Source organism: Chelonia mydas, chromosome 3 (genome assembly GCF_015237465.2).
Source record: "Chelonia mydas isolate rCheMyd1 chromosome 3, rCheMyd1.pri.v2, whole genome shotgun sequence".
Classification (NCBI taxonomy): domain Eukaryota; kingdom Metazoa; phylum Chordata; order Testudines; family Cheloniidae; genus Chelonia; species Chelonia mydas.
This window is the reverse complement of record NC_057851.1, coordinates 138343550-138359129: the sequence shown is the minus strand read 5'-3', so window position 1 is coordinate 138359129 and position 15580 is coordinate 138343550. Positions and strand designations below refer to the sequence as shown.

General features: G+C 47.0%; 1 protein-coding gene across 7 annotated transcripts in view; it reads right to left on the bottom strand.

The window, feature by feature from the left end:
• The window catches only part of SLC30A6 (solute carrier family 30 member 6), a 38449-nt gene extending 25350 nt beyond the window's left edge, over positions 1-13099 (bottom strand). For 2 of the 7 annotated variants that reach the window (XM_037895393.2, XM_037895394.2), the window contains exon 1: positions 12855-13010. In XM_037895393.2, coding sequence (XP_037751321.1) covers positions 12855-12857 — 3 coding nt within the window. In that variant the 5' untranslated portion in view covers positions 12858-13010. Of the gene's footprint in view, positions 1-12219; positions 12356-12854 lie in introns of those variants that run through there. The other 5 variants (XM_043543394.1, XM_043543395.1, XM_037895395.2 and 2 more) reach the window with 3 other exon arrangements.
• Between the last annotated feature and the right edge of the window lie 2481 nt (positions 13100-15580).

Below are 15580 nucleotides of genomic sequence, written 5' to 3'. Positions count from 1 at the left end.
CCCAACTGGTTTTTAATTCATAGACTGGAAGAGAAAGAGGGGAAAAAAAAGCTCTCTTACTTTTTCAATTCCTAATCAATTTCTCAACTCTGAATGAACTAATCCAAATTAAGAAAATATTCTCTCAACTTGCTAGCTAAGCCCTCCCTCATTGTCTTAACCCTCCACTCCAAATTTCCTACAACTGAAAATTTCAACTGATAAAAATAGAAAAGTGCTTGCTGAAAATTTACAATTGTTAAAAAACAAACATTGATATTATCCACTGACATTATAAAAAAGAATAAAAAAAAATTCTGCCACGCCTAAGTGTAATCAATAATTTTAAGTATAGGGGCCTTCAATGGGCCATGGATATGATAGGCTGCCCAAACTGAAAATCTTTTCCATTTAGAAGAATACGTTTTCCTCGTGGAGAGCTTTCTGCCCTGTAGTCAAATGTTTTGAAGTAACAGTGAACAGTCATACCACGCAACCAGTCAACATCCAGGCTGTCAGATGCAGCAATCTCAGGTCTGGATGAAGTATTTGGTTCTATGCTATTATGCGTGGACTGTATTTTTCTTGGTTCTATGCTGTTATGTCTAGACTGTCTGGAAGTGCCATCCGAAGCTGAGTAGACATTCTGAGATGATGTTAACCAGAACAGTGTCTGCTAAAAAGGAACAATCAGGATGATCAGTGTGGCTGCATCCCATCTGATTTGCCATAACACCCTTGGTTTCAGGGGAATCTGTGGAAATGCATACATGAGCCCCTGATCCCGCGGTATGAAAAAGATATCCTGTCCTGTATTAGGATCCCAGGTGCATGATTCCATGCGGCACAAGATTTATTTTTGATGACAAACAAGTCTGTAATGCTCCAATAAGTCTGTCAGTCTATAAGGTGCCACAGAACTCTTTACCGCTTTTACAAGTCTGTAATGGGATTTCCTCATTGGTGAAATATTGGGGTGATAGAATTCTTCAGAAACCATTCATGGTTGCTGATGAATGGTGTGCGCTAAGATGGAGAGCTACTGGAGTAATCCTTTATTGTTGGCACTATGTATATAACTTGATTGCCTCCTGGCATCTCCTTGCTTGTTACGTAATACTTTGCAGATGTGCTGTCTATAAGAATCTGCATAGTGGATGTGACATTACCCAGGGTACAATGAAAAAACGAGGAGTCCTTGTCGCACCTTTGAGACTAACAAATTTATCTGGGCATAAGCTTTTCTGGGCTAAAACCCACTTCATCAGATGCATGGAGTGGAACATACAGTAGGGAGGTATAAATACACAGCATATGAAAAGACAGGAGTTGCCTTACCACGTGCGGGGACAGTGCTAACGAGTCAATTCAATTAAGGTGGGATTTGGCTATTCTCAACAATAGACAAGAAGGAGTGGAAATCACTTCTGTAGTGCTCATGAGGCCAATGTAATGGATGACAAGAAGGGGAAATTAGTTTTTGTAGTAACCCATCCACTCCCAGTCTTTATTCAGGCCTAATTTGATGGTGTCCAGTTTGCAAATTAATTCCAGTTCTGCAGTTTCTCGTTGGAGTCTGTTTTTGAAGTTGTTTTGGTTGAAGAAAAGGGTACAATCTGGACTGATGGACAACTATGTCCCCTCAATTCTCCAAGCTGGGATGCCTTTTACGCTGCTTCACTGTGAAAGCAACCACTCCTGGTTTGCTCTCTCAACGTCCAGCATGTAAATCACTCCCAGCTATACTGTATGAGTGCTACAGCCAGTCACTCATGAATTACACTGTAGGGCAACACCAGCAAACTCTCAGTCCCAGATTTCCCCCCAGAAATGTGCGTCTTATACTGTCCAGAACCCTCCTAGACAATACAAACTTGTATAAAGTCCGTAATTTCATTAATACAAAATGATTTGCACAAATCTTGTTATCCCAAATGGAGTTTCCCAAACACTTCAATCCAAACACACTGGTTTCGATAAAACAAAACAAATTTATAAACTACAGAAAGATAGATTTTAAGAGATTACAAGCAATGAGGCATACAAGTCAGAATTGGTTAAAAGGAAATAAAAGGTAAAATGCAACTAACTTAACAAGCTAAGTGAATACCAAGCAAAGGTCTCTCTCACCACATGTTCCTGCAGTCTTAATGACTGAACCTCTTTCAGTCAGGATCTCTCCCCTACTCCACTAGTGCTTCCTTTGTCCTTCAGGTGGTGATGATGCCAGGAGCAGAGCGCAAGGGAGAGATGATTTGCGGCTTCTGCCCTCTCGCCTTATAGCCCTTTCTTTTACACAAGAATCATCTCCAGCTGATGTTCAGCTGTGTGGCCAGGAACCTTAAGCTGCTTCTTTGTCAAAATGTAGATTTCCCCCCCCACACACACCCTCTCTCCTGCCAAAGAGTAGCCACTTAAGGTGGTGGTCCACTTGATCTAGTTGACACCTGGCTGAGGCACCAGCTAACCTTTTGTCTCTGGGGAACTTGTTTCTTGACTGCCCTCCAGAACATGATGGGACATGTCTTCATAATTTTATACAGTAGAATATTATATCTTTACATACAATGTTGCCACACATTTTACTAGGACAATTATGATCAGCAAATCACGAGTTTTCAAATGATACCTTACACAGTATGCTTTGTACAAAATTTAACAGTTTTGTAAAAGGGGTGAACATATGGGTACCGACTGTCACGGTGGAAAACTGCAGAACACATTGGAATGCTACGCTAACAAATCTGATCACTCAAATTCTAGAACGTTTATATGCAGAGTCATGTCCTTTTGGGACTATCTGGAGGTAGTCTAGATGTGCACCTGTGTCTCTGATGCACCGGTGTTCAGCATCTTTATAGGAGGTGGTGTGAACAGAGGTGCTCCCTTGTACACATTTTTGGGGTCTGACCACCAGTGCAATGACAGAATATGAGCTGGGACCACAACTCGCATACCTTCATTTGCAAAAAGAAAGAGTACTAGTGGCACCTTAGAGACTAACCAATTTATTTGAGCATAAGCTTTCGTGAGCTACAGCTCACTTCATCGGATGCATTCAGCGGAAAATACAGTGAGGAGATATATATACACACAGAACATGAAAAAATGGGTGCTATCATACACACTGTAAGGAGAGTGATCACTTAAGATGAGCTATTACCAGCAGGAGAGCGGGGGGGAGAAAACCTTTTGGAGTGATAATCAAGGTGGGCCATTTCCAGCAGTTAACAGGAACGTCCGAGGAGCAGTGGGGGGGGGGGGGGAGCGAATAAACATGGGGAAATAGTTTTACTTTGTGTAATGACACATCCACTCCCAGTCTCTATTCAAGCCTAAATTAATTGTATCCAGTCTGCAAATTAATTCCAATTCAGCAGTCTCTCGTTGGAGTCTGTTTTTGAAGTCTTTTTGTTGTAATATTATGACCTTTAGGTCTGAAATCGAGTGACCAGAGAGATTGAAGTGTTCTCCGACTGGTTTATGAATAGAGACTGGAAGTCGATGTGTCATTACACAAAGTAAAACTATTTCCCCATGTTTATTTCCCCCCGCCCCCCTCCACCGCTCCTCGGACGTTCCTGTTAACTGCTGGAAATGGCCCACCTTGATTACAGTGTGTATGATAACACCCACTTTTTCATGTTCTGTGTTTATATAAATCTCCTCACTGTATTTTCCACTGAATGCATCCGATGAAGTGAGCTGTAGCTCACGAAAGCTTATCCTCAAATAAACTGGTTAGTCTCTAAGGTGCCACTAGTATTCTTTTTCTTTTTGCGAATACAGACTAACATGGCTGCTACTCTGATACCTTCATTTGATGCCTCTTGGGGGTGATACACTGATCTTAGTCAACTTTGTAATGGACGTAGGTGAAGTCTGGCTATGGGCAAGCTGATTTGTGACCTAGACATCTGAAGCAAGTTCTTACTGTAATTGATGGATTCATTTTCATATTGGTGAGGGTTATCTGGAGAGCAAAAATCTCTCCTCAGGATGATGTGTGTTCTCCAATTTGCATTCAGTTAAGGTTCCTACTAAGTCTTGTATGAGATATGGTGAATTATGAAAAATTATGAGACCCAGTTGCTTGAACAGATGAAGGTCATTTCAATGCTGTAGCAACTTCCTGATGAAATCTACCTTTGATCAGCCCATCATCTAGATATAGGTAGACACAAATGCCTTGTCTCAAGTGAGCTGCCACCACAGTGAAAACTCTTGGTGCTATGGAGAGACCAAACGGTAACACCATGTACTAGTAATGATTGGGTCCTACTTTGCACCACAGACACTTTCTGTGGGCCAGAAGGATGGGAATATGCAAATGCATGTCTTGAGCAATATGAAAAGGAAGGATGGAGGCTAATGTTACTATCCTGAATCTGAGACAATCTATAAATGTGTACAGTTTTGTCAGGTCTAGAACAGGACAAAAAACCCCATTCATCTTCAGAATAAAGAAATATCAGGAGTAGAAGCCTCTTTCCTTGTACTTCATATATAACTCCTCTAGCTTCTAGGTCATTGGTTTTCAAACTTTTTGTATTGGTGACCCCTTCCACACAACATGCCCCTGAGTGTGAGCCCCGCCCCTTATAAATTAAAAATGGGGAAGGGGTAATTTAATTTAATGGGGGCTCAGGGCTGTCAGCCCCACAGAGCTGACGGCTCACAACCCCCATGTAACCACATTGTGAACCCCTGTGGGGTCATGACCCCCAGTTTAAGAACCCTTGTTCGAGGTGAAACAGGGAAACCACTTTTAGCTAATTCTCATGAGAAAGGTCCCTAAAAACGGATTGGGAAGGGATTGGGTAAGAAGCAAGGACTGAAACTGGATGGGATATCCATGGGAGATAACTTCCAGCACCCATCTGTCAGTTGTTGCTCTAGTCCAAACCTGATGAAAGAAAGAAAACTGGCATCTGAAGACAAGGTTTGGAGATAGTTCGTCTGATGTGTGTGTTGGCTTGATCCTTGTGTCAACCAACTGCCAGGAAGCAGATGCAGAATGAACAAGAAAGGATGCTATGGGTACCCGCATGGCCCCACAGTATGCCAACATTTTTATGGCTGACTTAGAACAACGCTTCCTCAGCTCTCCTCTCCTAATGCCCCTACTCTACTTGTGCTACACTGATGACATCTTCATCATCTGGACCCATGGAAAAGCCGCCCTTGAGAAATTCCACCAGGATTTCAACAATTTCCATCCCACCATCAACCTCAGCCTGGACCAGTCCACACAAGAGATCCACTTCCTGGACACTACGGTGCTAATAAGCGATGGTCACATAAACACCACCCTATAACGGAAACCTACTGACCGTTATTCCTACCTACATGCCTCCAGCTTTCACCCAGACCACACCACATGATCCATTGTCTACAGCCAAGCTCTACGATACAACCACATTTGCTCCAACCCCTCAGACAGAGACAAACACCTACAAGATGTCCATCAAGCATTCTTACAACTACATTACCCACCTGCTGAAGTGAAGAAACAGACTGACAGAGCCAGAAGAGTACCCAGAAGTTACCTACTACAGGACAGGCCCAACAAAGAAAATAACAGAACGCCACTAGCCATCACCTTCAGCCCCCAACTAAAACCTCTCCAACACATCATCAGGGATCTACAACCTATCCTGAAGGACGACCCATCACTCTCACAGATCTTGGGAGACAGGCCAGTCCTTGCTTACAGACAGCCCCCCAACCTGAAGCAAATACTCACCAGCAACCACACACCAAAACCACTAGCCCAGGAACCTATCCTTGCAACAAAGCCCATTGCCAACTGTGTCCACATATCTGTTCAGGGGACACCATCACAGGGCCTAATCACATCAGCCACACTATCAGAGGCTCGTTCACTGCACATCTACCAATGTGATATATGCCATCATGTGCCAGTAATGCCCCTTTGCCGTGTACATTGGTCAAACTGGACAGTCTCTACGTAAAAGAATAAAGGGACACAAATCAGACGTCAAGAATTATAACATTCAAAAACCAGTCGGAGAACACTTCAATCTCTCTGGTCACTCAATTACAGACCTAAAAGTGGCAATTCTTCAACAAAAAAACTTCAAAAACAGACTGCTGAATTGGAATTAATTTGCAAACTGGATATAATTAACTTAGGCTTGAATAGAGACTGGGAGTGGATGTGTCATTACACAAAGTAAAACTATTTCCCCATGTTTACCACCCCCCCACTGTTCCTCACACGTTCTTGTCAACTGCTGGAAATGGCCCACCTTGATTATCGCTACAAAAGGTTCCCCCCGCCCCCCGCTCTCCTGCTGGTAATAGCTCACCTTACCTGATCACTCGTTACAGTGTGTATGGTAACACCCATTGTTTCATGTTCTCTGTGTATATAAATCTCCCCACTGTATTTTCCACTGCATGCATCTGATGAAGTGAGCTGTAGCTCATGAAAGCTTATGCTCAAATAAATTGGTTAGTCTCTAAGGTGCCACAAGTACTCCTTTTCTTTTTGCGGATACAGACTAACATGGCTGCTACTCTGAAACAAAGGATGATGGCTTCCTTTGAAATAATCTTGGTTTAGAATTATAGAATCATAGAATATCAGGGTTGGAAGAACCTCAGGTGATCATCTAGTCCAACCCCCTGCTCAAAGCAGGACCAATCCCCAATTAAATCATCCCAGCCAGGGCTTTGTCAAGCCTGACTTTAAAAACCTCTAAGGAAGGAGATTCCACCACCTCCCTAGGTAACGCATTCCAGTGCTTCACCACCCTCCAAGTGAAATAGTGTTTCCCAATATCCAATCTAGACCTCCCCCCACTGCAACTTGAGACCATTACTTCTTGTTCTGTCATCTGCCACCACTGAGAACAACCTAGCTCCATCCTCTTTGGAACCCCCCTTCAGGTAGTTGAAGACTGCTATCAAATCCTGCCTCACTCTTCTCTTCTGCAGATTAAATAACCCCAGTTCCCTCCGCCTCTCCTCATAAGTCATGTGCCCCAGCCCCCTAATCATTTTCGTTGCCCTCCACTGGTCTCTCTCCAATTTGTCCACATCCCTTCTGTAGTACAGGGACCAAAACTGTACGCAATACTTCAGGTGTGGCCTCACCATTGCCGAATAGAGGGGAATGGAATAATCACTTCCCTTGATCTTCTGGCAATGCTCCTACTAATACAACCCAATGTGCCGCTGGCCTTCTTGGCAACAAGGGCACACTGTTGACTCCTATCCATCTTCTTGTCCACTGTAATCCCCAGGTCCTTTTCTGCAGAACTGCTGCTTAGCCAGTCGGTCCCCAGCCTATAGTGGAGCATGGGATTCTTCCTTCCTAAGTGCAGGACTCTGCACTTGTCCTTGTTGAACCTCATCAGATTTCTTTTGGCCCAATCCTCCAATTTGTCTAGGTCACTCTTGGTAGGTGAGTACTCAGAAGACCCTTGTTAAGCGTAGCTGGATGCCTTCTGTTTAGTTTGCCATTTGTATCTAAAGGACTTGCAATCTGATCCAAAGGTGCAGATGTCCAGTGAGTAAATTGTGGCCCTGGAGTCCTCTGGGGAGTAGAACACCTCACTGAACTGTGTGCTGAATGAGTCTGTACCTGCAAAGGGCAAGTCCTCAATTGTATTCTGCATCTCCCTAGGAATGTCAGAGACCTGTAACCACAATGTTCTGTGTATGATTACAACAATGGCCATCGACCGACCTTCCATGTCTGAGGCATCCATGGCTTCACAGAGATCGCTTCACCACTAGCAAATTTAAGCAATAATGGCTTTTCAACAAGTAAGCCTTTCTTCCAAAGAGATCTAATTTCTTTGGGTCCTTGTGTTTAGGAATGACCTTGGATTGCAGAAATCATTAATAAACTTAGTGTTGGGGCAGTGGGGTACATTATAATTCAAACCGCTTTTAAAGTACCTGGTATTTTTCTGTTCCTTTAGCAGTTGGAGGCAATGTTGCTGGTGCATGCCATAGGGTTTTGGCTAGTTCTAAGACGTCCTCATTTGGTAATTCATTTCTGGCAGGAGCAGAAGAATGTGCTCTATCAAAAAGCTTGTGAGCTTTTTCTTCAATCACTAAGGTCTCTATCTCAAGGGTATTAACTATATGAGAGAACAACTCTGGAAGGCTTTCTAATCATCTGAAGCTGATATAGGAGCCAAAGAGACTATCTCAATGGAAGATGATGACAGGTTTTCTGGCAGGAGATGAAGAGTGTGGTTCAGGAGGCTCAAGACCTGCCTGTTTCACCTCTGCAAGCTGTTCTTGTTCCTTTCCGCCTCCAGACAGAGGCTTGGACATTGATGCAAGAACCCAATGCACTGCTACAGACTAGGGACCGAATGGCTAGGCAGCAGTTCTGCGGAAAAGGACCCAGGGGTGACAGTGGACGAGAAGCTGGATATGAGTCAGCAGTGTGCCCTTGTTGCCAAGAAGGCCAATGGCATTTTGGGATGTATAAGTAGGGGCATAGCGAGCAGATCGAGGGACGTGATCGTTCCCCTGTATTCGACATTGGTGAGGCCTCATCTGGAGTACTGTGTCCAGTTTTGGGCCCCACACTACAAGAAGGATGTGGAGAAATTGGAGAGAGTCCAGCGAAGGGCAACAAAAATGATTAGGGGTCTGGAACACATGACTTATGAGGAGAGGCTGAGGGAACTGGGATTGTTTAGTCTGCAGAAGAGAAGAATGAGGGGGGATTTGATAGCTACTTTCAACTACCTGAGAGGTGGTTCCAGAGAGGATGGTTCTAGACTATTCTCAGTGGTAGAAAAGGACAGGACAAGGAGTAATGGTCTCAAGTTGCAGTGGGGGAGGTTTAGGTTGGATATTAGGAAAAACTTTTTCACCAAGAGGGTGGTGAAACACTGGAATGTGTTACCTAGGGAGGTGGTAGAATCTCCTTCCTTAGAAGTTTTTAAGGTCAGGCTTGACAAAGCCCTGGCTGGGATGATTTAATTGGGGATTGGTCCTGCTTTGAGCAGGGGGTTGGACTAGATGACCTCCTGAGATCCCTTCCAACCCTGATATTCTAAGATTCTATGACAGCATGAACTTCTGCATTTTCTTGAATGGTAAGAGGGAGACAGAATCCTGGGTCCTTTTAATGGAGGTCCTGAGTATGCCCAGTAAGGTCAAGATGGAGCACTGTAGGGATGAAGCTGGTTCTGGTGACTTGGATATTGCCATGTCTGAGGCAGAGGACTCAGGGCTCTGAAGTGAGTGCACCCTGGTTTGTAGAGCGGCCTTCTCCTGATGTGTGTGAACAGAGAGGGAAAAGTTCCCTGCTGGAACGTGAAGAGAAGCCATGTCCCAGTGATGGAGAAGACAACTACGCTTCCTCCAAATGCAACACATCTTTAAGGCCACGTCAGCACTGTGAGGACAGAGGTACATACCAGTGCCAAATGTAGTGTTATAAGTTCAAACTGAGGTGCCAGGGACATCATTACGTCCTCTAACATTAGATCAACTGGTACTGTTAATGTTTCTTTTGTTAGTTCTGATGCCAGTAGCTGGTCACCAGCATTATCTGGTGGAGACACTGAGGTTGATTTATACCCCTTTGGTACAAACAATTTCAGGCAAATACGCCTGATTTTCTTGTCCTGATCATAAAGGAATGTTATACTGAGCACAGCCTGGCACATGGCTCTCACGGAGACAAAAAAGGCAACAACTATGGCCATGAATATATGGAATGAGTGTCATAGGACTGGCATGGGTGAAGCCCAAGGGCTTTCAATCAGCCATTTTAAATCAAGGAAGGGGTACAAAGTGCTAAGGCAAAATCTTATATTTATTTATTTTTTGCATCAATAAAATAAAACAAACAAGAGAGGGCATTAGATGGGAATGAACTGACTACGAGAAGCAGATTCTAGTACAGATTCTAAGTAGCAGGCAGACACTGCTTGATTTGTCTCCCTGTCCTTGGCAGTAAGCGGGTACTGAGGGTCATTTGAAGATACTTTGCCCTTTATGCTCTTGGGTGCAGGGGGCATGCAAGGTGCAGACATAGCCCAACAGACACTACGATTCAAACAGTCTCATCTTCCGTCCATGACTTACAAATATAGCTAGAATAGGATACACACAGACACCTACTTGAAGGACTATTTCCCTTCTGTCACTGATTTCAATCAGGAAAACTCTGGCAAGCCGCCAAAATAACTGAACTTGAACATTTTAAAGATTTTGGCCCACCTCACTGCCAAAGAAGCAGCAGCAGCATCACCACCATACACTAGGAATGCCTGGGAGCTATTGGAACAGTAGCTAGATTGGGGAGTGGAGAAGGAGAAGACAAGCTAGGTTCCCTCTCCTTCTCCCCCCAACCCCCGCTATAGCACATGGGTCCAGGGGCTCGCCCCCCTAATAGGTGGGTACATGGGGTAGGAACTCCACTACAAAAAAAAAAAAAAAAAAAAAGCCACACCATTCTGGGCTTCCCTCAGCTACTCATCCAGATCCAGGACACGATGATAACCATCCTCCCTCAGTTTTAACTGATTTCTTTTTCTATCAGCTGGCATAGTTAGTTCTACAGCTCAAGTGGCAGAAGTCTGTGCTTCAACACTGAAAGCTGAGGATTCAAGCCCAATTGATGATGCATAATGAGGGAGTTAGAGCTGTACATTAGAGAATTTATCATCATCTCCCTTTAAAAAAAGCCTATAGTCACATACACAAAACTACATTAAAACAATGCTACTCAGATTTCAAAGTCGAGCACTGAAAAGTTAGGCAATGCCAAATTCTCTATTGCCCATACAACCCTAACTTACCTCCTTTATCTATATGCATTATGATCATTTAATTAAAAACCGTCACATTTTTCTTTTCCATAGGACTCCTGCCTCATTCAGTGCAGGACAGGGACACACAAGAGGGCGGAATTCAGGCTGTATAGGCAACTGTGATAGTGTTTCCTAACTCGAGTGCTCGACATTGAATCTAAACAACACACTTTTTAATGTTTGACATTATATACTTAATAAATGCTTTGAGTGTGACACGTAACTGTGGCAAGAAACAGATTCAGTGGAAAGTTGTCCAGCTGCAGAATAAACAGCCCTACTTACAAGCAAGACTACATTTTAGTCACAGGTATTTTTAGTAAAAGTCACAGACAGGTCACATGCAGTAAACAAAAATTCACGGCCCATGACCTGTCCATGACTTTTACTATATACCCCTGACTAAAACTGGGGGGGGAGGAGAGGGGGAACGCGCACACAGCCCGGGACCCTTGATGGGAGCAGGCAGGGCCAGCAGGCTCCCAGCTGGCTCCACACCTCCCCGCCAGCAGCAGCAGCAGCAGCAGAGTCTGGATGTTGGAGGGGGTTGGGACACGCGACGGGGTGAGGAGGGCTCTGAGCAGCGCTTACCTGAGGGGCATCCCAGAAGCAGCAACAGCCCCCTTGCTCAGCTGCTAGCCAGAGGCAGCGTGCAGAGCAGCCTGGCCATGCCTCCATCTAGCATCTGAGCGAGGGGGATGTTGCAACTTCCGGGGAGCCTCCCAAGTAAGTGCCACCCAGAGCCCACCTCACCCCATTATGTGCCCCAACCTCCTCCCATACCCAAACTCTGCTGCGGGGGGGTGGGAGGGGAGAAGAACAGGACACGGGACACATGCAGTGGCCAATCCGTGACAAACCCGCAGCATTATTTATAAGTCCCTGACAAACAATTAACACTGGACCACAGCAGGGGCCTAGGCAGTCTCCACCTCCAACCATGCCCCACCCCCGCACCGCCTCTCTTCCCCACCAGCCACACTCCTTCCATAGGTTTCAGAGTAACAGCCGTGTTAGTCTGTATTCGCAAAAAGAAAAGGAGTACTTGTGGCACCTTAGAGACTAACCAATTTATTTGAGCATACGCTTTCGTGAGCTACTTCATCCGATGAAGTGAGCTGTAGCTCATGAAAGCTTATGCTCAAATAAATTGGTTAATCTCTAAGGTGCCACAAGTACTCCTACTCCTTCCATATGCTCCTTTTTTTGCCACCCCCCTTCCAGTAATGCACCAGGGCTGGCTTTGCCCTGCCGCAGCAGGCCACCCACTGATGGCTTCCAGTGCATGCAGGCAGTGCCAGTGCTAGCCCATTGGAGGCTCTAAGCAGGAATATTTGGGGGAGACCCTCCACACACAACAATAATTATCCCTTATTATAGGGAGTCCCTTGAGCTGCTTGGCGCCCTTGCTTAGTCTGCTTACATTTAGCACCGGCTTCACATGCAGAGCCCCTGGTTCATTCAGTGAGACAAGCCTGGTCTTCACCTAAAACTTAGGTCAACTTAGTTACACCGCTCGGGGCTGTGATCAGTGTCGCCCCTTCCCTGCCTGTAACAAGTGCCTACACCACAGCTGTGCCAGGCAGCGCAGACCCCCCTCAGGCGGCAGCAGGACAGCTGGTACCTGCCCTTTTCACGGCCCCCGCGGCACAGCCAAGAGCAGGTACCAGTGTCGCAGCTGCCGGCGGCGGGGCGGGCACTGAGGGGCTCGGAGGTTCGCGGGCCGGGGGAGCCACCAGGCCGTGAGCGCCGGCGGAGCGGGGCTAGGCAGCTCTCAGCCTGCGCGCTCCAGGGGCCCGGCCCACAGCAGCCTCCCAGCGCCGCTCGCCAGCAGCCACGTCCCTCAGGCCAGGCCAGGCCGCCCCGGGGCGGGGCCGGCGGTCGCGGCCAGGAGCTCATGTGAGGCCGAGGCGACTAGAGCCCGGAGCCTGGGGAGCGCCAGCCTCGCGCGGCCGAACGCCCGAGCGCGCAGGCAACGAGACCCTGGCCTGGGGCGATGGCAGCTCGGGGGCCACAGCAACGCGCTGCTCCTGCTCCCCCTCACCGGGGGCAACTCACCATGTTACTCCCCCGCCCGGCACCGGAACAGGCGGCTCCTACGCTCCCTGGGGTCGGAAGAGGCAGATCTCCCAGTTGCCATGGTGAAAAAAGGGGGAGGAGCAATGTCACTTTTTTTCTTGGGGACGCCGGAAGTGACGCCAATACGTCAGGCGGGACGGAGCGGAGGGCGGCCGCCGCTGTCATCAGATGAGAGAGTAAATGCGCATGTGTGGTTCACGAGACTGTAGTCTCCTAACAGGGCGCGAGGTTGGCGGCGTGGGCGCGCGGGGCGAGGAGCTGACGCCGACCACACTGCTCCTCCCCCAGCCGTGACGGAAGAGCCCGGACCAATCAGCTCGCTCGCAGGGGGTGGTGTGCGGAGCGGGACAGTGGCCGCCTGTAGCGGGTGTTATGGGCATGGGCCAGCTGTTCTCAACCCGCAGTGGCCGAGTTACCGCACAGCTGCGGCCCAGTTCCGCTGTGTGCTAAAGGCCGGCCGCGTGCCTAGCGTCCGCCGGGTTCCCAGCTGCGCGGGGCTGGGCTGCCGCGCCGGGTTGGGGCCTGGAGCAGCCAGACCCGCGAGCGCCGGGCCGGGGCAACTGGCCCGCCCTGCTTGGCGGGGTCCGGGGCTGCTGGCCGGCCCGCCCCGCGCAGCGAGGGTTGCTGGCCCCGCGGCCCGGGTAACGCATTGTGAGCGGCCTGGGCGGGCCCACAGTGTGTAATCAGGCGAGACTCGCTGCCCGGGCGGGCCATGGCCCGGGCGCCGGGCGTTCTCGCCGGTAGCAGGGCGGCCGGAGCCAGCCTCCACCCGCCTCTGCGGAGAGCCCGACGCGCGAGGAGCTGCCCTGTTAAGGGAAACGCTGGTTCTGGCCCTGGCCGCACCAGTAGCAGCTCCCGCTTGTACGCGCAGCCCTGCGCTGCTACGGCACAGCAACGGCACTGGGCACAGCACGGGGAAAGAGCCTCTGTGATGATGCTGATGAGCTGCTGGGCCCAGCACACAGCAGTCTGGGTGTCCGAGCAAGGGGTTTTGCTGGTGTACCGGCCCCTCTCCATGAAGCACAACTATGGCTAGGGCCCTGCCAAATTCACAGCTGTGAAAAACGTGTCATGGACGTGTCACAGATTCCATGGTCCTTTTACCCTGCGGCTATACAGATTTCAGAGGGCTGGCCAGTGTTTCTCAAAATGGGGATCCTGACCCAAAAGCATCAGTTAAAAGCCAGGAAGCAAAGGATAGGAATAAATGGATAGTTTTCACAACGGCTTGAGTTAAATAGCTGTGTCCCCCATGGATCTGTACAGGACTCTGCTGTTCAACATATTCATAAATGATCTGGGAAAAGGGTAAATAATGAGGTGGCAAAATTTGCAGACAGCTACAAAATTATTCAAGATAATTAAGTACAAATAAGAGTGTGAAGAGTTACAAAGGGTTCACACAAGACTGGGTGACAAAATGGGCTTGGGGGAAGAGGAGGGGCAGGACGATGGAAGAGGTGGGGCTTGGGGGGCCTCCCACTTTTAGGAAGAATCCATTGCCCTGATGTAAAGGTGAGAAAACATAATCCCAACTATACATACAAATGGGTGGGGTCTAAATTAGCTGTTACCACTCAAAAAAGAAATCTTGGAGTCATTGTGGTTAGTTATCTGAAAACAGTTGCTCAATGTGCAGCAGCAGTCAAAAAAGCTAACATTGTTAGGAACCATTAGGAAAGGGATAGATAACACACAAAAATATGCCACTATATACATCTGTGATATGGCCACACCTTGAATACCGCTTGCAGTTTTGGTTGCCCCATCTCAAAAAGGATAGATTAGAATTGGAAAAAGTACAGAGAAGACAACAAAAATGATTAGGGGTATGGAACAGCTTCCAGATGAGGAGAGATTAAAAAGACTGGAACTTTTCAGTTTGGAAAAGAGATGATTAAGAAAAGATGTATTAGAGGTCTATAAAATCATTAATGGTGTGGAGAAAGTGAATAAGGAAGTGTGATTTACTCCTTCCCATAACACAAGAACCAGGGATCACCCAATTAAATTAATAGGCAGCAGGTTTAAAACAAACAAAAGGAAGGACTACTTCACACAACAGACAGTCAACCTGTGAAACTCATTGCCAGGGATGTTGTGAAGGCTAAAACTATAACTGGGTTCAAAAAATAATTAGATAAATTCATGGAGGGCAGGATGGTCAGGGATGTAACCCCCTGGTCTGGGTGTCCTAAGCCTCTAACTGCCAAAGGCTGGAATAATTGCCCTGTTCTGTTCATTCCTTCTGAAGCATCTGGCATCTGCCGCTATTGGAAGACAGGATACTAGGCTAGATGGACCATTGGTCTGACCCTATATGGCCATTCTTATGTTACCTCAGACAGGTGATTTTAACGGAAAAAATATCTTTATTTTGTGCCAGACCCAAATCCTTCTAGATCTTAAGTGACTAATAATTAGATGGGCAGAGACATCATCGCAGATGTTTACTTAAGATCTAGGACAGTGGATCTCAAACTTTTCTTCATGGACCACTTGAACGTTGCTGAGGGTCTCGGTGGACCACTTAATGATCTTTCTGAATGTTGTTTGTACCATTAGCTAACTATTGTAAAGCACTTCAGATAAAAGTGCTATATTAAAAAACCTTAATAATAAAAATTCTACAAATAAAAGCACACCACTCATATTTTAATATCAGTAGTCTTACCTTTTTAATGCGATGGATGTGCCCTTTCTCC